Source organism: Sminthopsis crassicaudata, chromosome 4, assembly GCF_048593235.1.
Source record: "Sminthopsis crassicaudata isolate SCR6 chromosome 4, ASM4859323v1, whole genome shotgun sequence".
NCBI classification, from domain to species: domain Eukaryota; kingdom Metazoa; phylum Chordata; class Mammalia; order Dasyuromorphia; family Dasyuridae; genus Sminthopsis; species Sminthopsis crassicaudata.
The window spans coordinates 137,750,080-137,774,171 of record NC_133620.1 but is presented as its reverse complement, the minus strand read 5'-3'; the positions used below and the strand labels follow the sequence as shown (position 1 = coordinate 137,774,171).

General features: G+C 31.0%; 1 protein-coding gene across 11 annotated transcripts in view; it reads left to right on the top strand.

Annotated features, from left to right (window-relative positions):
* The window catches only part of SCAF8 (SR-related CTD associated factor 8), a 252,202-nt gene that overhangs the window by 65,055 nt on the left and 163,055 nt on the right, over positions 1-24,092 (top strand). For 8 of the 11 annotated variants that reach the window (XR_012489163.1, XR_012489160.1, XR_012489162.1 and 5 more), the window contains exons 12-20: positions 1,055-1,248; positions 1,966-2,066; positions 7,574-7,687; positions 8,220-8,376; positions 9,136-9,269; positions 12,529-12,673; positions 13,942-14,010; positions 15,496-15,714; positions 17,355-18,825. Coding sequence is in view for 4 of the 11 variants with exons in the window: in XM_074309463.1 (XP_074165564.1) it covers positions 1,055-1,248; positions 1,966-2,066; positions 7,574-7,687; positions 8,220-8,376; positions 9,136-9,269; positions 12,529-12,673; positions 13,942-14,010; positions 15,496-15,714; positions 17,355-18,811 (2,590 nt within the window). In the remaining 7 variants the exon portion in view is untranslated. Of the gene's footprint in view, positions 1-1,054; positions 1,249-1,965; positions 2,067-7,573; positions 7,688-8,219; positions 8,377-9,135; positions 9,270-12,528; positions 12,674-13,941; positions 14,011-15,495; positions 15,715-17,354; positions 22,015-24,092 lie in introns of those variants that run through there. The other 3 variants (XM_074309465.1, XM_074309462.1, XM_074309466.1) reach the window with 1 other exon arrangement.

Here is a 24,092-nt window from a genome sequence, read left to right as displayed (position 1 = left end):
ACTTTTGTGCATTAAGGGTGGTCTTTGTGCTTTTATCTAAAATGTAAGGATGTTGTATTTGACATAACATCCTTTTTTTCCCCCCCAGTTTTAATTTCTTTCAGAATTAATTAAAATGATGCATTTATGCAGAGGTTTTGACTCTGACTTGTATAACATTTCCTGCTACTCAAAAATTAAAAAGTGTATTTAAGAATTAAAAAAAAAAACCAGCCTATTAATTATGTCACAATATAATATGTGACTTGTTTTTTGCCTGATTTTGCATAATTATACAAAATCAACTGTTACCATTAGGGAATGTAAGGAATTATTTTTGAGGGCATCTAGATGCCATAATGAGTAAAGCGCTGAGCCTGGATTCAGGTAGATTCATCTTCAAATCTGGCCTCAGATACTTGCTGTGTGATTCTGGATAGTGATTGAAATTATTTGTGAAGTAGTGATATTTAGCCATCAGTTTTACATTTGCCTTGCCAGTCTAGATGTTTAAAAGATAATTCATTAACTGGAGCTTTTTGTGATAATAAGATATCATGTAAAGCCTCAGAAACAGGCTTGGTCCATTAGATAAATAGAATTTTGAACCAGAATTAATTTTGCCAGTCTTCTAGTTTGTTGGTTTTTATGGATAAATCCTCTAACCCATAATCAAGTGTTCTAACAATTACCAAATGCAGTTACATCTTTAGGATTGTTCTTGCTTTATTATCTCCCATGCCAGCAGTGTTGTTTTATTAGGAATGATGTAGTGGAAGAGACACAAAAACAGGTGAAGGGCTTCTTTTGATAACATATTTCATTCTCCCCACACCTCCCACGTACCCGCCTGACACACTTGGGGTATGGATGTATAGAATAGCTGAATAGAAATAGGAGAAATTTAATTTTGACTTAAAAGTTTTATAATGAGGACTCACCTATATTGGAAAAAGCACCAAGATCCGCGGCAATAGTCTTAACTGTCCCTTTCTTTTGAAATCTGAGCCCTTTCCAGTTGAACTTACTTATAAGATATTCTAAAACATAAAATGTATGTTTATTTTTTTAATAGATCACCAAGAAAACGAAGGTCCAGGTCACGCTCTGGTTCTCGAAAGCGCAAACACAGAAAGCGATCACGCTCACGGTCAAGAGAAAGGAAAAGAAAATCTTCTCGTTCCTACTCTAGTGAAAGAAGAGCTAGGGAAAGGGAGAAAGAAAGACAGAAAAAGGGATTGCCTCCAATCCGATCTAAAACATTGAGTGGTAAGTATTATCTGTTCATATGTACCTAGATTCTTTACTGTTAGAGAAAACTAGAGAATTTCTTTTCCTATTACTAAGTATTCATTTTGAATGATAAAATGTGAAAAATATACACATAATAACTCTTAGTATAGAAAAAGGAAAAGTAGTAGGCAGTCTAGAAGAACTTATTTTACTTCCCAAATTAGGATTAAATAAAGAAGTATGGCTTTCCAATATATTTTCTGGTAATTACATCTGATTTCTTAATGTTGCATAATTTCTGTTAAAATTAATAAGTTCTATTTAAAAAACAATTATAACTCAGAACTAAAAAGCAAATTTTGCCTAATTTGAGTTTGAATGTATATTTTTAATTTACATTGAAATATTATCTTCTCTTAATAGTAATCTTTGATAACAGAAATTTTTCCTTTTTCACAATTATAGCTATACTATAAATACTATTACACTTGTGTATTATAGTATAGCCATTGATGTAGTGAATAGAATGGGGAGCCTGTAATTGGGGATGTGTCGGTTCAAATTGCTAAAGTTAATGGGTGCTACTCCAGGAAACTCCTTGAAACTTAGCTATCAAGTTATAGCCCATTGAATTAGAAAAGTTCCTACCAAGATATCTCTACTAATAAAATCATAGCTTATTCCCACAAACTACTGAAAAATAAAATTTATACACAAAAAGTTCAAGCTATTTGTCTTATTGTCTTTCCACAGTCTGTAGTACTACTCTCTGGGTTGGTCAAGTAGATAAGAAAGCTACACAGCAAGATTTAACCAATCTTTTTGAAGAATTTGGACAGATTGAATCCATTAATGTAAGTATTACTTTTCAAATAATAATTATTCATATTATGTTAAAAAATTTTTAAAAATAAAGACTGCCTCAATTTTTTGCATTAGTAGCTACTTATTTAACATTTCATTTTTCAGCTTTCATTTTAACTTGTGCCTAATGGTATGAATGACATTGTAACTGAATTAATGTACTAGCCAATTTGTGACAAGATATTTTGAAGGTTCTTTTAAGTATTTTTATAATATTCTAATAAAATATGAACAACCACCCCAGTTCTGCATAAATTATAAAGTTAGGAGCATTTATCTATAAGCCCTTATTTGGTCTTGTGTTAAGCAGCTCTAATTGCTGGTTTTCATAAAGTGAAGAGATTGTAGAAATCAGAGGAAAAAGGTTAATATTGAACCAGATTTTTAAAAATACTTTTATAAGTGAGAAATATACCACCATTATTCATCCACTGACATATTGAGCATCTGAGGTTTTAAGGAAGCTCTGATAAAAGTAAAATACTTCTAAATGTCCAAGAGTGAAATATGAAAAGATAAAAAGAAGTTATCAGATTTTAAATCTCCTTGGATAAGTTTTGTTGTTGTTATTGTTTTTTACCCTTGGATAGGTTTTTAATTATTATTTTAGAATTTAAGATTAAACATTGATACAGAGAACAAAATTTGTTTTATTTGTAATTTAAATTAATTTTTATTTAAATTAATTTCTATGCATAAAGTATTGAAGCTATTCAGCATAATTTTTGGTTCATTTTTTTGCATTTATTTTTTCTTCCTGTCATGATAATGTTTTCAATTTTTTTGATTTTGCCTTTTTTGCTTTGCATTATTTCAAGAAGGTCTTTGCCTTTCATAATTTTCCTTATTTGTTCATTTAAGTCTCTTTGTACTGTGTTACATTTGTGTGTCACAACTTATTTAATTCTCCTGCTATTGTTGGACTTTTAGGTTGCTTACAATTATTGTTTTTTGTAATTATTTCTAATGTTCCTATGAAAATTTTTGTGCAGATACCTCTTGTAGCTAATACTGTTTAGAATAGATTTTTTTTTCCCCCTGAGGCAATTGGGGTTAAGTGACTTACCTAGGATCAGAGTTTGGAAGTGTTTAAGTGTCCTGAGACCAGATTTGAATTCAGGTCCTCCTGAGTTCAAGCCTGGTGCTCTATCCACTGCACCACCTAGCTGCTCCTTAAATTAAAGTTTTTTTTTTTTTTTTAATGATTAGGAATATCCATATTTGTCTTTGATATTCTAAATGGGCAGGCATAATTGTTGTTGAACTCTATGTATTTCATTAGTACTTTGAGAGCTCTTTTATGCTATGATCTACCAGTTATTTATACTCATTTAATGGCAGTTGAAGAATAATTTAAATTATGCCATCTTTACTTTAGAGTTTATAGTTTTTATCTTTGTTTCTATTATGTGTTGTTGAGTCATAATTGATTCATTACTTGGTTATAATCACTCATTTAGGAAATGAAAAGATGAATTTTATGAGTAGTTCCTAGGAAAAAACAGCATCATTTAATGAATGGAGAGGTGGTCTCAGAGCTGGGAAGACGAGTTTTAGTTCCACCTCTGGCTCATGATGCATTTATGATCCTGGACAAATCACTTAACCTATCTAGTTGTTTAGGCAACTCTATTAGACTATAAGTTGCAAATATGTTTACGGATTGGTAAGAGAGTTTTCTAGGAGTTCTCTGTACCAATGAATTCATGGGTCTATCCATTAATTCTAGAAATGTATTGTGATAATGTATAGGAACTGTCTAGATATTTTAATACTATGATTAATTTTTAAAAATTTTTTATTAAAATAAATATCATTATATATTTTTGGATTTTTCAGTTGCCATTCTTTTAAAATATTTTTAAAGCAAAAAGGCATGCGAACAAATAGTTCTACAAAGAATATTTCCTGAAAAGTTAGTTTCCTGGTTATTAATATAAAAATAGAATATACAGTTCTACCATTCATCATCATCATCAGATTTCTATTGCCTCTGTGTTGATTTTTATTTACTTTGTCATAATAGCAATATTATTTAAGCTTTACTTTTTTGTTGTTGTTGTTCAGCATTATTTCATACAAATCCTGCCATCTTTCTCTAAATTTACTTTTGATTCCTTTTCAACATGTTAGTAAACCATTTCATATGCCATAGTTTGGCTATTCCACTATCATCTGGCAATTATTTTGTTTTCATTCTTTTGATTTTTACAAATAATGAATGCTGCAGTGATTGTTTTTAGTAGAGTCTGCATCAAAGGATATGAATAACTTAGTAACTTTTCTTGAATTATGCCAAATTATTTTCTAGAATGCTTAAAGCTAATTCAGTGTTCCATTAACAATGAATTACTATAATTGTAAGAAATTCTTCTTGTTTTTAAAGCAGTTTGGTTGGTAGCTATACATTAATAGTTTAAAAAGTTTTAAAAATTAAAGACTGCTCTGTGTATATGTACATTGTGTGCATGTGTCTATGTATATTTTGAGAATTCTTATTTTAGAGTAATTATATGATTATTTTCTCAGTGATAGTAGACAAAACATTAGATTTAAAATTAAGACTTGAATTTGAATTCCTGCTGTATTACTGTGAAGAAGTCAAACTCTAAAGGCTTTATTTTCCCTTTTTGTTAAAATGAGAGAGTTTAGTCCCTTCTAACTCCAGAATTCCATTAGCCTAAGACTAAAATATTGCAAAATAAATTATTATATGGTTGTTATCTGATTGCAAAAGATATCTTGTTTCTTTCTTAGAATTCATAAGCTTAGGTGATTGTTTAAAATATTAAATTAATTTTATTTTACTGAGATGTGAAATATTCCTCTATTTATTGATATATTTTTTATTCATTTTTCCAAATTATCCACTCCCTCCCCCCGATGGCAGGTAATCCCATACATTTTACATGTGTTACAATATAACCTAGATACAATATATGTGTGTAAATACCATTTTCTTGTTGCACATTAATTATTAGCTTCCGAAGGTATAAGTAACCTGGGTAGATAGACAGTAGTGCTAACAATTTACATTGACTTCCCAGTGTTCCTTCTCTGGGTGTAGTTGTTTCTGTCCATCATTGATCAACTGGAAGTGAGTTGGCTCTTCTTTATGTTGAAGATTTCCACTTCCATCAGAATACATCCTCATACAGTATTGTTGTTGAAGTGTATAGTGATCTTCTGGTTCTGCTCATTTCAAATGTTCCTCCATTTAAAAAAAAAGGGTTGATAATTATATGGAAAAATTTTTTTTTTTTTGTTTAAATTATGTATCTTAAATTATTTTATGGTTTGCATTGTCTAAATTTTTATTTTCACCAATTTCACCAATTAAGAGAAAAGTTCCACAATTTGTATTGTTAGACATTCTATACCCTTTCTTTTTTGCATTGGGAATTAGCAAATTGTTATTACTGAACAGTTCCCCTAATTCTGGAATGAAAAGTTGGCATTTAATAGCTAACAGTTGAATTGTACACTAGTTATCTTAGTTCTAAGGTAATCCATCTTTTTTGTCTGGAATCCAAATTTTAAGTCTGCATGATAACCTGACTCTTGATCATAATCTCTTTTAGAGTTTAAACATATAGTCTCCCAAAATGAAATTCACAAAGTATTTAATGTGAAATGAGAATTCCTTTATAATAGATGTTCTTAATTATCTATTTTGAAGTTTTCCTTTATGAAGATTTTGGTATGTTATAGAACACATTGAATATTTTGAAACCGCAGAAAAAATCAGTAAAATGTTGGCATTAATAAAATTGGTATTGTCTCAGAAATAAATGTGGGAGTCATTACTTCTCAGAAGCATTCTGGTGTACTGTCTTAATCCTGTTCTACTTCTGGGTCCAACTCATTGATTGCAGTGTCTTTACAAGGCCTATACTGAAGGAAAGCATAGGTTCTGCCTTTATGGATTTCATCCCGGAATGTCAACAGTGGTCTAGGCTTTGAGATGCAATTATCATGATGTCCCTCACAAACAGGAGCAGCTTCATCTATTAAAAAAATTCTTCAACTGGGACTCTGTTATATTCTCAATTTTGATGGTGAACATGTTTCGTGAACATCTTTCCCTACCTTATACCTTATGTGATGTTCATTGTCAGACCATCATCCAGAAATTTTATATTTCCTTTATACATTTCAAATAATGTTATGTGATTTTAGAATATATAGCAAGAGACATCTTATTGGAGGAAAGTTTTTAAGACAGTATTTTACTCCAATGACTCAGGTGCTTTTTTTGGAATCAGCAACCAAGCACATTGGAATCTTTTATTCTCTGCATCAGAGTAAAGCATGTCATCAAAGAAATATGTGATTGAAAAAGATTACCTGGTCATATCAAAAGAAAAAGCTCCATACAGCTCTTGTGCCTCATTGTTATCTTTCAGTTGCCAAGAAAAAGTTGAGGAAAGCCCCTAACATGTTGATTAGAAAATTGCAGTAAATTTATTGCAGGATATGAAAAAAGAGGTCACATGTAATGGATGGACATGCATGGCTTACCATCTGCATTATTGGAAGAAAATATTAGCATTAATAAAATCACAGACTAGGCTATATGAATCTTTAAATATGTATGCTCTGTAGGGATAAGTGAATTTAATTATTTTCTGTAAAGAGATTAGGGGGAAATTGGTTCTTGGTTTTTGCTTGTACAATTTTCCAAATAAACGCAGCTATTTTTTTTTTCTTTTTTTTCTTGAGGTAATTGGGGTTAAAGTGACTTGCCCAGTGTCACACAGCTAGGAAGTGTTTTAAGTATCTGAGGCCTAAGTTGAACTCAGGTCCCCCTGACTTCAGGGCTGGTGCTCTATTCACTGTACCACCTAGCTGCCCCTCAGCTATTTATTTTTTGGGGAGTAGGAGATGTAAGGAAGTGTCTTGTTTTTTTTGTTTTGTTTTGTTTTTTTCCAGATATTTTGAGAAAAAAATAAAGTGCCTTTGTAAACCATCATATCAAACTCATCTGATGATATAATAGGATACATTGTCATGCTTGAAGGTACTTTTAGTACCTTTCACGATCTGAAATTTCTATCCTGTGCCTACATGCAGAAATGTAGGCTTAAGAAATACTTTGAAAAGTATAAATCATCCAGGAAAGTAAGGTTGCATTTTTTTAGAACAGCAATAATTTTAATTTGTTAGTACTTTTAATAAATTGATCAGGGATTTGCAATTTCCCAAATTATTCAAAACATTTTTAAAAAATAAATTTTAAAATACCATAATTTATGTTTATTTAAAATAAAGTGATAATAGAAAGTTTTAGAAATTTATAGTCTTACATTTGGTATATTAGCTTACGAAATGACATTTTTGTACAATATTTCCCAGGGTTATCAGTATCAGTTGAGTGTCCATTTTCTCATTTGGTATGATATTAATGGCTATGCATTGTGGGAAAGCCCTTAAACTGCTTTTGTAATTTAGCATAATGGTGGGTTGTTTGTTTTTTTTTTTTTTTTTTTTTCTGTAGATGATTCCTCCAAGAGGCTGTGCCTATGTTTGTATGGTTCATAGACAAGATTCCTATCGGGCACTTCAGAAACTTAGTTCTGGATCTTACAAAATTGGATCCAAAGTTATAAAGGTAAGGTATTTTTGTGTTGTTAAAAAGGAATTTGATATGTAGTTTGTTTATTTTTAGTATCTCATTGGAATTTAAGAAAACATGCCTTTTCTTTTTAATGATTTTGGGTAGTAATTTTATAGTGAAGCTCAAGAAGTAAATGCTAGTTGCCTGTAGCCCATAGATGAAAAGATTGAGAACTGTTATTGAGGATGTTTCCTTTAAAGAAAGATGCAGTAAGGTAAAGAGAAAATAGAAACCATGGGAAAAATATGTACTACAGAAGTGAAAAGTCTTACTTTTGTCCCTCTGAAGCAATTTTTAAAGAACTTCTATAATGGTACTGAAATACGCCATAAATGAGCTTTTTTTGAAAGGGAAAAAGAAATACAAAAAATAGTGATTATAGGTTGTATTTAGGTTTTATTCAAGCCAAATTTGGGAGAATTCTGCAAAACCACACAAATTAATTTTAATATTGGGAATATTGTACTTAATTTTTGAGATATGTTTGCTGCTGCTATATAAGCTTACAAGTTGTTTGTTTTTGCAGATTGCTTGGGCTTTAAATAAAGGTGTAAAAACAGAGTACAAACAATTTTGGGATGTAGATCTTGGAGTTACTTATATACCATGGGAGAAAGTAAAGGTGGATGACCTAGATGGCTTTGCTGAAGGAGGCATGATTGATCAGGAGACTGTGAATAGTGGTAAGAATTCTTCTACTACTTTGATTCATAATAGTCTTAATAACTGAAAGCAAATTTTATAGAAATTATATTTCTCTATCATGGTATAATGAATAGATTATTGCAAAAGGCTTGGTGGAATTTCATCCTACCAAAGCTTAGTTTTCCCAGCATTGTTATTTTGAGAATTTTAGATTGGGTAAAAACAGGAGAGTTGAAATCAAATTTTTCCCAGTATCTGATGTGTTTAGCTCAAATCTCTTTCCATATGAAATAGCATAAGTTTGAGTCATTGCTTTCATTTATTTATGAAACTAGGGATACCAGAAGTCATCAAGTACTACTTTTTATCCCATATAGGAATCTTCTTTTGCAAGGAATCCTATTAGCCCATTGTTGAAAAGCTGCAGTTGTTAGAGATAGTTTTCTTATAGTTTTCAGACCAGTATATCATGTTTCTGCCACACAAAGAGGATAAGTAGGAACCTTCTTTTATATGGAGTATTTTTTTTTTTAAATACTGTGTTCCCATCAGTCCTCTAGGATTCTTTAGGCATAGCTTTAAAATGTGATTTCTAGTATCTTCACAATATTGCTATCCGATCTTGTCAGCATATGCTCTAATTTTATTTTTTTAAGATATCTAGAAATAAACCCTGAATTCTAGATATGTCTGATGAACACAGTGTCAGGATCTGCAGCATCCTTAAATATGGAAAGCGCACAGGCTTTTAAAGTCAACTAGATTCATAAAATTAATGTTAATTTTTTTTTTTTCAGAATGGGAAACTGTGAAGACTTCAGAGCCTGTCAAAGAACCTGTCCAAACTGTAGAGAGTCCAACAACAGTTGAAAAGACACCAGTGGTTACTACACAGGCTGAAGTTTATCCTCCACCTGTTGCTATGTTGCCGGTTAGTATGATTATCTAAAGTGGTTTATATTTAGTCACTTCATAAACTTTTTTAGGCACTTACCTATCTTTAATTAAAAATGTTTTCATTTTTTAAAATGTTTTTGAAATTATGTTGATTTTTTTTTTTTTTTTTTATTCTGTATTTTCAATTGTAAATTATCTTTTCTTTCTGACCAGAGAGAATCAGTCCAACAGATTTTTTTTTGGAGACACTTGGGGTTAAGTGATTTGTTTAGGGTCACACAACTACTATTAAGCATCTGAATTTACATTTGAACCCAGTGCTCTATCCACTGTCAATTACCTGCCTCAGTCCAACAGATTGTGATACTTTTTCTTTTTTCATTTGGTGAAAGAAGTAGTTAAGGTTATTAATCAGAATCTAATTTTTGGATTATCAGTTCATATTAATTTAGACCATTTCAGAATTTGCAACAATTTGACCTCTAAGCTGTATAAGTAAAATCCTATTCCTAAAGATATCAAAATTACTTTCTGTACTAAAATTTTAGTATATTTCTACATATTACACTTCTAATATTAAAGAGCTGGAAATGAACTGAATGAATGCCATGTTTTTCCTTTAATGAATGGATTAAAATAATGCAATGAGGAACACAACCTATATAAATCAGTACATTAGAAGGTAAAAATGGAGTGGATAGGAATGTAGTGCTTGATGTTTAGACCTGTACTTTAGGAAAATCATTTTGGCAACTATGTGGAGGGTGGATTTGAGTAAATTTGCAAACATTTAGAAATGAGAGGAAAATACAAAAATGCAAAAAAAAAATTATAATTACTATTTTATAGTGAAGAGAAATGGACTTATGTGAGAAATTTTGGAGAAAGAATTTATTTTATTCATAAATATAATTTCATCATTCTTTCCAGATGAGAATAAAACCAAAGTTAAAGCAGTAATCAGATATAAATTTAAAACAAATATATTTAAAAATACTTGGATAGGAGCACCTAGATAGTGTAGTGGATGGAGTACCAGCCCTAAAGTCAGGAGGCTTGAGTTCAAATCTGGCCTCAGACATTTAACACTTCCTAGCTGTGTGACCCTGGGCAAGTCGCTTAACCCCAATTGCCTCAGCAGCTAAAAAAAAAGAAAAAAAAAAAAAGGTGTTGGATGAGGCTTCTTTTTCTGAATTTTCTAGTTTGTGATTTTCCCCAAATTTCAGTTTAGTTATGTGTTATAGCTTTTGAAAAAAATTCTTAAGAATGTCATTAGCCTTTAAATATGTCTTGTTTTTTCTGTATTTAAGTTCAAGAATGAAAGTCAAGACCAGTAGATAATTGTAAATTAAACAAATTGAACAATTAAAGGAACGGTTTAAGGTTAAGGAATGGCCCAGTGATTTCATTTTGTTTAGGGACTCATCATGAGGAAATTCCTTCTATCAGTACAGTTTTGACTAACAATAATAATAACAATAATGAACATATTTAAGACTTGCTGTGTACACTGTGCTGAGCACTTGTCAGTTATTTCATTTGGTCCTCATAACTACTCAGGAGGGGAGTGATACTACTATTACTCTAATTTTATAGATGAAAAGAATATCTACTATATCATGCAGATGACTCATATCTACTTGTCTAATCCTTGTCCCCTATGACCAGCTATTTAGTGAACATTTCAAATTAGATGTCTTGTAAGCTTCTCAAATTCAGTTTGTTCAAAATGGTGAGTTATTTTCACTTTGAGTTCATTATCTTAACCTAATATCCACTCTAATAAAATTCAGTTTTTTCAAGGACACCACTCACTATTCTTTTAATCATGCACGTCTCAGTATTCTTACTTGTACTGTATCATTCAACTTTCTTTTTCTCGTATAATCACTACCTTAGTTTTAGTTTCCCTTCATTACCCCTATTTGCAATCATTGCAGTGGTCTCATTAATCTTCCTCCATCAAGTCTCTACAATCTATTTTGCATGGAGCTCCAAACATATCCAAAATGATATTTTGAATTATGTACAACTGCCTATGTTACATTGCTGCTGAAGTTTTAATGCTTTATCTCAGTACTCATCTCTAGCATCAATCCATGGCATTTAAAATCCTTCACAACTCCACTCTAACTTAGTACATTATTCCCCTTCACACTTTTAAGTTCCAGAGAAATCAGTCACACAGCATTTCATCACTCATCTTTGTGCATTTGCACTGGATATTTCCAGTGCATGAAATGTTTTTTCTCCTCACCCTAGAAACTTAGTTGTTTTCCCAGTGCCCTAGAATAATGCATAGCACATATTGATACTTTTTAAATAACTTAGTGGCTGATAGATACACATATCTGCTGTGTACTAGGGTACAAGTGCCAGCCATCCAAAGATTAAAAATAAATCTGTCCATACCATTTCCTCAGGGTGCTTAATCTATTTGGAAGGACAAGGATATGTGAAATATGACAACTTGTATACAAATAAACATTAGTGCAGAGTAATTCTAAGAGGGAACAATTAATAACTCTTAGGAAGGAGGATTAGGAAAAAATCTCAGGAGGTAAATGAATGAAACTATACAACCATCTACACGTGAATTTAATTATAATGTCTACTGAATAAGCACTGTACTCTATGGTACTTGCTTTTCTACATGTCCTCTTATGATGTAGGCTTAAGTGTTTGAAATAAAAGGTGTAATCACCTCTCCATCCAAAGATTATGGTACTCAGGCTTACTGTTTTCAGGGTAAGTAGAATTCCTGTGGCTAATATTTTAGTCTGTATGATTCTTTATACTTTGCTAATGCCCTTTTTCTTTTGTGCAATTGAATGAAAATGTCAGTAATCACAGAATTGGTTAAAGGTATGATGGAGAAAAAGTTTTCAAATGTTATATTATGATGAAGAACAGAAAATGGTTAAAAAAGGAAATAAGGATGAATTATAACTTTTGTCTATAGATTATACTATAGAAATACTCTCTCCTTTCTGGTTAAATTTACTTTGCTTTTATCTTTAGATCATTTTAAAAATTTACTCTGAAAGCCAGTTTTAAATGAATGTTATGATTTGGAATTTCTAGGATGATGAGAGTAAATGAGTTGGGATATTAAAGGAGCTGCTGATCAAAAAAGGTGTAAAAGGAACCTTAAAGTATTAGAAGCAGAAATATAAAACATGATTGTGATTTTCATTAAAATCAAGATAATGCACAACTTTTTTTTCCCAGAGATACTTCTTTAAATATTTGAAAAGTGAATGTTTTGTCTTTTTCTTTTCTGTCCGCAAAAGATTCCAGTAGCACCAGCTGTACCTACTGTTAGTTTAGTTCCACCAACATTTCCAGTGTCAATGTCCGTTCCTCCTCCAGGATTTAGTGCAATTCCTCCACCTCCTTTCTTAAGAGCAAGTTTCAACCCATCACAACCACCTCCTGGTAAGAAATTCTTCAGAATCTTATTAATTGTAATGCCACTGTGTTATTAAAATTGTCTCTTTTCCATTTTTCCCAGTATAGAAGACATAGAGATATTTGCTTTTTCATTATTAAAGAACTTTTTAATGAACATTCTAAATTCACATTCAGATTTACTTGTACCACAACTACAATAATAGGGGTTTGACTTTTGACTTCAGTGGCATAAAGAGGCCTTCCTTCCCGGGCAAGGAAACTATCAGTGCAGGGTCTGTATCTTCTCTTCAATTTCTAGCCTTAGAACATTGCATAGAGTGCTGCAGAACTTTAGCTTCAAGCATCCCTGATTCTGAAGCCAGCTATAGTCGGGCTGTATCTATTTAGAATACATTATCACTGTCCTTAAGAATACAATTTAGTTAAAACTGGGGGGGGGGGGGAGATCTTGTATTTTTATTGGGGGAAAAAGAAATTTTGAAGCATATTAGTTATGTTTTATATTCCCATGTATTCTTACTGCTTAAATGTTTAATTGTATTTTTCTGTGACAAAAGAATTAAAATTTAAGAACAAAAGTTCCCTAAATTAAATATTTCTGATTTTAAAACAAAGCCATTTTGATGTGTAGCTATACTAATCTGAAGTATCTTAAAAGCTGTGTGATTTAGAGATAACCATAATTATATTTTCCAGTGTCCCATTTACATGTTATTGTGCATGCCAATAAAAAAAAAAAAATTAAAGCAGAAAGAGGAAAGCTTTTCAGTGTTATATTGTGGCCAGATTGGGGGGGGGGGGGGAAGGAGTATTTATGGGATGAAGGAAAGTGGTAGAAATTACTTCCCCCTTTTTTTTTTCTTAAAAAATAGGGAACTTTTTAAAAAATGACATTCATCAGGTATGATATTAACAAATTAATCTTAAGAGATTTTTGATGAATTTAAGAGATTATTAATGAATTTAAACATGCCTAAGTCAAGTCTGTTTTAAAGAACATAAGTCTTTGTGATTTGGGTTCTATACTTGGCTCAAAAAAATGATCTGTGATTCCATGTCACGGCAACAAATCTTTATTAAATACCTATTATGAGATTGGCATGATGCTAAGCACTGGTGAAACATATAAATTGCAAAAGACTGTTCCTGCTTATAAGAAGTTCACAGTTTTCATAGAAGTATCATTATTAAATGAAATAAAGTTAAAGTGAGGTGCTATTTTTAATAAAACAATAATTTTTTCCATAAATTTTTAATTCTATTTCTTTTCTATTCTTTGTGTTTTAATCTAGGTTTCATGCCACCACCGGTTCCACCACCTGTTGTGCCACCCCCTGCTATTCCTCCAGTAGTAGCAACATGTGAGTTTTTAAAATTTGTTTGATTATGAAACTTTGATCACATCAATCTTGTATTAGTTGGTTTATTAGATTTTTATTATCTTTAGAATGAACCCTTCAACCAAATGTACTGACATCTTATCTCTTTCTCATTATTTGTGTCTTGATATTTTTAAAAGAAAATTAAATTATTGTATTAGTCATTTATTTATTGGAATACTTAAACATTTTCATAGATTTCAGTTATGAGTATATGTCTAAATTTTTTTACACTTGACATAATTCTTTTCTCATCATTTCTCAGTCTTCACTTTTCCTAATTTAATTAAATTATTATAAATTATAATAATATAGGTTATATAGCATAGATTATAATATATTAAATAAAATTATGCCATAGATTATAATAAATTTAAAACATCATAAATTATATATTGATCATATATCCTAGATTGTAACAAATTAAATAAAATTAAAATTTCCATATCATGGAGTATAATAAATTAATATTCATAGATTATATATCTCAATTATAGATTATATCATAGATATATCATTGATTATAATTTTAAAAATTAAAATTTTCCAATGCTATTAGAAATGATTTATTTTATTTTTGCTTTCTCAATTTGTTTATACTGCATTATTTTATAAATGACTTAAATCATTATTTTTATAGTTAAAGCCTATTTGTCCCTATTTTAAATACCACTGTTTTCCTATTCAGTTGAAGTTATACTGGTAATTATTCTGTTTCTGTGCTTCTCTGTTAGGTTGCTCCAGGTTGCTCCTTAGCCTTGACAGCAAATCGCTTCTAATCTGCCTTATTTTACACATTAATGTTTTCACAAGTATGCCTTTTTGGAAAACAAAGAATGTGGTACTTGTAAGCTGTTGCATCTATTTTGATATCATATCTGTATTGAAATTATTGAAGTTCAGGCTGGTTAAAAGTCTGACTTGATAAATGGAACCTTATTAGATATGAAATTATGAAGACAAAAAGATATTTTTATATACTACAATATTGCATACTACATACTACTCTATTGTATCCAATTTTAGTTTATATTTTATTATTTATATAATTTTTCCTTTATAATATCATATATTACCTCATTTGAGTCTTAATAGCCCAGTGAATTAGGTATTAGAGATCATTTTCATGCTTATATTAATTTGGCTAATGGCTGCACAAAACTATCTACTTGTTGATCTATACTCCCTCCAATACATTTGTGAGGAGAAAATTTAGGAAGTCTGGGGACAGAAGAAACACAACCGTGAGAGCCACCTAAAATATTGAAAAAGTTACTAATATAAATGTGAATATTTTAATTGACATTTATTCAATGAAATAGGGACTATATTTTTTATCAGCTTTTTATTCACAGCTACTAATATAATATTTTACTTAATCATTTCTTTTTAAAAAATGTTTATTGAATTGGATTAAATATGGAATTTTTAAATAACCTTTTTTTTTTTTTTTTTTTTCTTAAACAGCTCTGGTACAGCCTCCAATATCTATGACTCCAGAGACAATGAAAGATGTTGCTTTTAGTAACCTTGTTTTGCCAGTTGGCTCTGTGTCTAGCAGCCTTGCTACTTCCACTATGTCAGCTGGAAGTGTTTATAATCCACCAAGTAACCAGCCTGAGGCAGAAGAAAAATTATCACACCTCACAGACCACCAGCTTTCTTCCAGTGAAAGTACCAGAACAGGTAATAAATATCGGAAATATGATTCAAAAGTTCTCACTTAATTACATACATGCCTCTGTTCTTTTCAGACATACCACATAATACAGTTAGGGAAAGGAATGGAAAAATAAAGGAATATAACATCCTAAAGTATTATAAGACTTTGTTACATTGATATATCGCTATCCTGAAAATGCCAAAGAATCCATAGTATTACAATGCAATCAAGACTGTACAGGGTAGTATTCACATTCCTATGTGTCATACAGTACTGTTTTATTTGATGAGATGTTTAGGTCTGGTGTAAACTTTTAGTACTTAGTATTTTTCAGTCCTATAAACTTGTTTTGATTTCTCTTATATGCTAGAATTTTTTCTAACTTGATTGATATTCTATTTGAAATTGAAAATAATCTGTACTAGAATCTGCATATACATAAAATGTAAAAAAAATGATATAGATAATATTTAAGCTTTAATGTCTGCACAATTGTTTATTGCCATTTAGCTCTTCTTGGATTGCAAAAGTAGAGTAGCAAGAGATAATTGCATATACACCAACTACATGAGAGATCTCTGTCATTACCCAATAGCCAAAAATCATAAAATAAAAAATTACTCAAACTCTAGACATTTTAGTCCCTAATTACATCATTTTACATGATTAAGACTGAAACATAAAGGAAAAAAGTAGTCACTTTGAATTATAACAAGTGGCTAGCAAAAGTTTAACTAAATGAGTTTAATATACAAATGAATTTGATATATAACAGTAGTTACCACTGTCTCTTGGAAATAAAAAATAATTTTTAAGACATTAAAAATAAAACAAAAACTTAATTCTACAAATTATAGTTGGCCCAAGTGACCTACTTCTGCCTTTACTGAGTCAACTAATTGAGTTCCTAAAAGCAAGTCTTAAAAAACATATTCTCAAAATACTAGCGAAAAGATTCCTATAGTTTTTATTTCCTATTTCATTTCCAAAATTTGATATTTCCCCCAAGATTGCAAAATCAATACTTTTTAATCACTCAGAGGCTTAAAACGAGAAGAAAATAATACAATGTTAAATCTAAGAACTATATTTTTTTTAAAGTATGTATTAAAAATCAACTGAAGATTTAGGTATACAGAAAGCATATTCAGTTTAGCAGGCAGTCTGACTAGAGGTTTTAGGCTTTAAATTTATTTTAAAAATTTAAAAATAACTGAACAAGTAAATGTATTAAGAAGAATCTTCCAGCAAATAGGAGTGATTCCTCTCACCTTTCTCAATCTAATAAAATCAGCATAGACCATATGCTTTTTTTTTTTTCACCCAAAAGTTTCACAAAACTTTTTTTAAAATCGCCCATCTCATTTTAGTTTTTGAGTAGAACCTAGGGATGGAGGAATTAATGATTAAAGATAGCAAGATTCAAGTACATTGTTGTCCAACTCATACACATTTGTGGGCAAGACATAAGTAACTTTGGGTTTTTAAAAAGTTAAGTTTTTTGAGTAATTGGGTACTTTTCTTGACTGACTGTCATAAGTATCTTGATGCTTCTACATTAATTGTTTCATAATGATATTTCATTGTCAGTAACTTCCTGTTGTGAGTACATTTTATATCATATACCTTTCATTTTAATGAATATTTTATCTTTCCATTTTAGTGATCCACAATGATGTCTCAAGTAGTTCTGGAATGCTAGGTGGACAGCCACCAAACATGTCAAGCAATTCTGGGATTCTGGGTGGACAGCCACCAAATGTATCAAGCAATTCTGGAATTCTGGGAGTACAGCCATCTAATGTTTCCAGTACTTCTGGAATGATTGGAGCACAGCCACCAAATATTCCAAGTAGTTCCGGAATTCTGAGACCACAATTACCCAATGTGTCAGGTAGTTCTGGACTCTTAGGGGTACCACCCCCAAATATTCCTAGCAATTCTGGACTCCTGGGAGTTCAGCCACCAAATGTTCCAAGTAATTCTGGAATTCTGGGACCACAGCCACCAACTGGGCCTCAAAACTTGCCCCCATTAAATATTCCTGGTCAGCGGATGCCTGGAATACCAATGTTAGATATTCGTCCAGGACTTATACCACAATCTCCTGGACCAAGATTCCCTTTATTGCAGCCTGGACTTCCACCACAAAGAGGAATCCCTCCTCCTACAATCCTTGATGCATCTCTTCATCCTCCACCTCGTGGTCCTTTTGCTCCAGGAGATATTTTCAGTCAGTCAGAAAGACCTTTTCCAGCTCCTTTAAGACAAAATATAGATCATATTCCTAATCCAGAAAAAAGGCTACCACTTGGGAATGATAGTATTCAACAGGAAGGAGATAGAGATTATCGTTTTCCTCCTATAGAAAACAGGGAGACTATTAATAGGCCTTCACCAGTGGATGTTAGGGACGTAGTGGGGCGACCTGTAGATCCAAGAGAAGGTCCAGGAAGACCTCCATTAGATGGAAGGGAACACTTTGGAAGACCACATATAGATATAAGAGAAAATCTTGTAAGACCAGGTATAGATAACCTTGGTCGAAGAGACCACTTTGGTTTTAATTCAGATAAGCCTTGGGGTCATAGAGATTTTGATGAAAGAGAGCATCGTGTTTTACCTCTCTATGGTGGTCCTAAAAGCTTCCATGAAGACAGAGGTAGATTTAGACATGGAAATTTTAGGTTTGATCCTAGAAGTGGTCCTATTTGGAACAGAGGATTTGGACAGGATGCCCACAGAGATTTTGATGACCGCAGAAGACCCTGGGAGAGACAAAGGGATAGAGATGAAAGAGATTTTGATTTCTGCCGAGAAATTAATGGAAATCGTTTTGGAAGAGACAGAATTCAGAACACCTGGGTCCCACATCCACACCCCCGAGTTTTTGATTATTTTGAAGGGGCTACTTCTCAACGAAAAGCTGATAATGTACCCCAGGTAAATGGTGAAAATACAGAGACAGATAATCAACCACCACCTTTACAAGTACAGAATGATCCTGAACTTTATGAAAAACTGACATCTTCAAGTGAAATAAACAAAGAGAAGAATGACACAGAAGCTGATATAGAAAGTGAACCAGTGGTAGAAAGCACAGAAACTGAGGGGACATAATCATCACTCAGTAGGTAAAAGATACCTTTTGTAAAGTTGTCATCTCTCTGTAATAGATAAATGGCTGACTGGACCTTAGTAGTTCACTTTTGTCTGCCAGAATTAAGTTAATCTGATGTTCATGTTCATCTTTCACTTAAAATAATTGTACAACTGACTTGTATAGACACTGTTCTTAATTTGAACATGGTAGGTAAACATTTTTTTATTTTCTGATAAAATTCAGATGTTGCCCCAGATACTTTTAAAACGTCAAAGAGATGAATAACAGCTTGTCAAACAAAGACTTCCTATGGAAGAAAGTGAATTTTTTAGAATACTACTATTAGGTTGATGTGGAAATTGATATACTTGAAAACAACAGTCGGGTGGTGTATCTGTCCATGTCTTTAGGTTGCTGCAGAATTTTAAAGTATAGACAAAGCTGTGATAGTTTATGTTTCTGCTATTTGGCAAAAAAAAAAAACAAAACAAAGACTGACTCATAGTCATTTGAGGAGCACAATACAGAGATTTAAAAAAAAAAATGATTTTGTAAGATCTACACCATGGTCTCTGTTATCTCCAAAGTAAGTGTCTGTGATTTTGTTCCTCGTACTGCAGTGAGTAAAAAGAAAGAAAGAAAAAAAATATATAAAAAAGTTTCATTGTTGGGTGAATTCTGTTTTTAGCTGCCAATAAAACATATTTGTTTGATAACAGTGTTCTAGGCATTGTATTTTTTTTTAACCCACAAGTTATTAAAATCCTGGATCAGCAGTAGTACTTGCTTTAGTTGTTGCAAAAGGTTTATATTACTTTTGTAAGACCAATGCAAGAACAGTGTGGTAGAAAAAAGCATGTACTTTTTTTTTTTTTTTTTAACCTAAAATCATGTGGTCTCATTAGTATGTATATATTATGTATGTATGTAAATACCTATTGTGTAAATTGTATGTAGATATTTTCTATTTCTCTTTGGTTATGTACTTAATATACATACCCACAGAGAAACACAAATGAATAAAATTAGGTTATAAAATAAATACTGTCTAAGACTTGGTAGAGGGAAAATTAGAGAAGATTGGCTATTGCTTATAATTACTCATGTTCATAGTTGCAGTACTTACTATTTTTGGAAGATGGAATAAGAAACACTAAAAAAAATACATTGAAGGTTTGGCTTAACTTAAAACAAAATAAAAACCCAAATACAAAACCATAGCTTTGCATGTAGCCAAATTTTAAGCAAATCCTTTCATTGTCGTCTTTTTTTTTTTTTTTTTTTTTTTTTTTTGTTTGTTTGTTTGTTTGTTTTTTAATATGTTTGATCTTTTGGATAGATAGTGGTAACATTAAATTTGTTTACTACTTCTTTGCCTGAAGTGAATTTCCAAAGTCCTGAATTATTGCATAAAAACTAATAGTATTGTTGAATTAAAAAAGAAAATTTTATATCAGAAACAAAGTGAGCTGTGTATTTTGAAAGCTTAATAGAAAAGTAGAAATCTTTGGGTTTCATTGTTCAGATTACCCTCTACAAAAAATCAAGTTATCAGTAGTATTTTTTTTCTATTTTCTTTTATTTGTTTTTTTTTTTTTTTTCTTTTGTTTTTAAATAATGGATATTAGGTATCTAGTGGAAAACTTTGAATCATTTCCTTGTGTAATTATCCTCTCTAGTCCATCTCCAACAAGTCGTCATTTGCTATTTTGTTAAATTCCTTTGCAAATGAAGTTGTCAATTTTTATAAGGGGTAATGTGAGGAGTGTGGAGATAAGATCCATTTGAGTTGTTATATGTTTTGCTCACATAGAAGGATCTGTAGCAAGAGTTTCCTGGCCAAAAATGAACAATCTTTTTCATTGTCAGTTTGTGTCTGTCTCTCATCTGTTTTATATATATTTATATGTGTGTATGTATGTTTATATGCTTGTGTGTTTTATATATATACACATATATATGTTACATATGTGCCATTATATTTATTTTTTTCTTTATCTGGATTAGAGATGTGAAAGGAATTTTATCCTTTACCTTTCAGAGAATTTAATCCCATTAATAATGTGTGGTTTTAGTTCTTTTTTTAGGGAAAGGAGATCTGTGATATATTTGTATAAAGTTTAGATCTTCAACATCTGTGAAAGTATTACACTTATCCTTAAAACAATTTTTTTTTTTTTATGACTACATTTCACTTCTTAGTAACTGGAATTTTTTTATGCATAGAAAGTGTAGCCTTACCATTTTAAAGAATGGACAGTGAAATTCATTTGCATTAAATAGTAATAAATTAGCACAGTACTTTCCTGCTCTTTTTAATCCTTGGCCTTTTTTTCCCCCTTTGAGCTTTATTTTATTTGTATAGCTGGAGACAAAATGTTAAAAAGTGCATTTGTTGAAAATTCAGATGGAAGTTACTTAAGTTAGTGAGCAGTATTGTTTATTGAAACAAGAATAAGCATGCACATTTTAACATTTTTTTAAAAGAACTTAATATATTTTTCAAATGCCCTTTTTCCATTTTGCTCTTATATAGGAAAGATAATATTCATAATAAATATTTGGAACATCTAGTAGCTTTGCATTTATCATTGTGTACATCATATGAAGGAGAAAAACAAAATTGATTTTATTTTCATGAATTTGACTTCGATATATATTCTCTAGCTAGCCATGTTTCTGATCACACTTTTATTCCTCTAGTGCTGGTAGTTGGAGACAAGTTAGGGCGAAGCATTACCACTCTAATAACAGAATTTTAAAATGTAGCAGATGAAAATTAAATTCTGCTCTAAATCAGAATATTATTTTCATTTGTAACTTGTTAGAAAGGCAGGGTTATTATGTTTTTTTGTTTTGTTTTGTTTTTTTGCAATGTACATTAGTGAAGGAATTAATTGACAAATCCTAACATTTTGTAAATGTCTTAACATTTCATTAAACATTGGCTTATGTTCATAGCATAGATGTACACTGTATTTTTACAGTTGCCAACAGTTGTTACGATTATTATTGGAGAATAAAAACTTATTGTATCGCAAAGTAATTTTTAGCTGCATCATGTTATAGATAGAATTCTTATAATTTACATACTGATTTTTGTTTTATGTGTAGGGTACACAAATATAACAGATGTGTAGTGAAAGATCAAAAGAATTTGAAATTGCTTATTTAAAACCATGGAATTGCTTTTACATAAAATTCTCTTGAAAAAATTTTATTCACTATTTTAAGTTGTTATTTTCTCAAAGGACTAGAATAATTTGTTTTCGGAGGATTTGACTTTGTTATATTTCCTTTGTATAAAAATGCTGATGGAAGGAATTTTTTGCTTTTGTTTTGAGAAGGGAGAGAGGCTACATTTCACTTATAGAAAAGTTAACTTTTCAAAAACTATTATTTTCTGAACTACTTTATGCGTGTGATTTTATCATTAACTCTTAACACTATAGGCAGCTTATTATAGCTGATGATTTTAGAGAGTAGCATAAGGTTTTGAGCAGTTAAATAATTTCCCAATGACTTTCCATATGGTATGTATGTATTTGAAGTAGGGCTTTGAATTCAGATCTTCTTAATTCCAAGGCAGACTTTTTAGCTATTTAATCATGTTATGCTGCCTCTTATTTCTTCAGCATGTGTAATTGTAAAACACTACATTTAGTTCTTTGTGACAGTGTCATTTGAATTTTTGTCAGGCATTGAGTTTCTGTTCTGAAAAAAAGCCACCAGTACACAGAAATATTTAGTTATATTCTGAATAAAAAGTTTAGAAATTATTTTGAAATGGTTTTTCTATTTAATAAGTTCAAGCCCAAAATCTTGAGTTTTCATGGTCAAATTTTAGGTTAGTTCAATAAGAATTTGTTGAGCACCTATTAAGTATTAGTATCTTGGTACATAAATGCCTGAGTTAAACTAATAGCATAATTCTGTGTATATTACCTTTCTAAAGATGTAGATATAAGTATCTTCTTTTTTTATGGCATATGCGAAAAAGTTGTGCAGGTGTGCATTTTTTTAAGCATAGTATATATACAATTGGCATATCTCAATAGGTAAATGTTAAAGGCTCATTTGAAACATTACAAGTATTTACAGAATTGATCACGTCATGGAATTATACAGATTTTCCTCCAACCAGTCTACCTCACTATAATTATTAAGAAGGAAGAATTGCAGAATAAAATAATTTAATTCAGCAAGCTTTTAAAAACTAGATTGTGCCAATGACACTGAAGAATAACATGCTGAATAAACCTATATTCTTGTATTCCTCTGACCATACAAAAAATTTATCTTTGTATCAAAGGTTTGATTCTCCAAAGGACTTGAGAATTTTAAGTTCCATCTAAAGGTCTAGTAAGTAGTCTTAACAAAAGGGATTGTCAGTTTCAGCATCAAGGCATTAGAGAATGGATGAAATCCATCCATTCATATCTGTCTATCTGTCTGTCTATATCTTAATATGTGAAACTGATATTGAAAAGTCAATAGTATAGTAAGAAATATAGTGTATTAAGAAATGGATAAAAGAAAGAAGGTAGGCAGGTAACTGAATATAAAAATTGGAAGGAAACTTAATAGTCTAATCCATCTACCAAACAAATCTGCACTAATATATATAACATTTGTTGTCTATCCTTTATTTAAAGACACCAAGGAAAGGGGAGAGAGAACATGCTGGACCTCAAAGCAACTCATTTAATTTTTGGACAGCTCTAATTGTTCTGAACATAAAGCTTAAATTTTTCCAGACATAAAGCTTAAATTTTCCTTATTTTAGCTTCACCTGTTCTTCACCTAGTTCTTCCCTCTGTAGTCATGAAGTGTAATCCCTGTAGCATGTAACAACCCTTCAGATACATAGACAACTATCATATACCCCCTGAAATTTCTTTTCCCAGGATAAACATGTCCATTTCATTCAGTTGTCCTTGATATGTCATGAACTCAGCTCTCATCATTTCACTTGCCTTCTTCTGAACATTTATCTAATTTATAAATGTCTTTGTTTAACCATTATGCCCATTACTTCTGTGTGGGAATATTGAATTCGGATTATTATTTCCCTCTCCATTTCTAGAAACTACCTCTCTTAATTTATCTTGAGAGCATTAGCTTTTTCAACTGTCACATTATGCTATATTCTCATTGATTTTGTAGAATACGAAAATTTTTAGATCTTTTTTCATTCATGCCTCTCATTTTATACTTGTGAAGTTGATTTTTGCACCAGATGTAAGTCTTTTGTATTTATCCCTATTGAATTTCATCTTGGCAGAGTCAGCTCAGTTC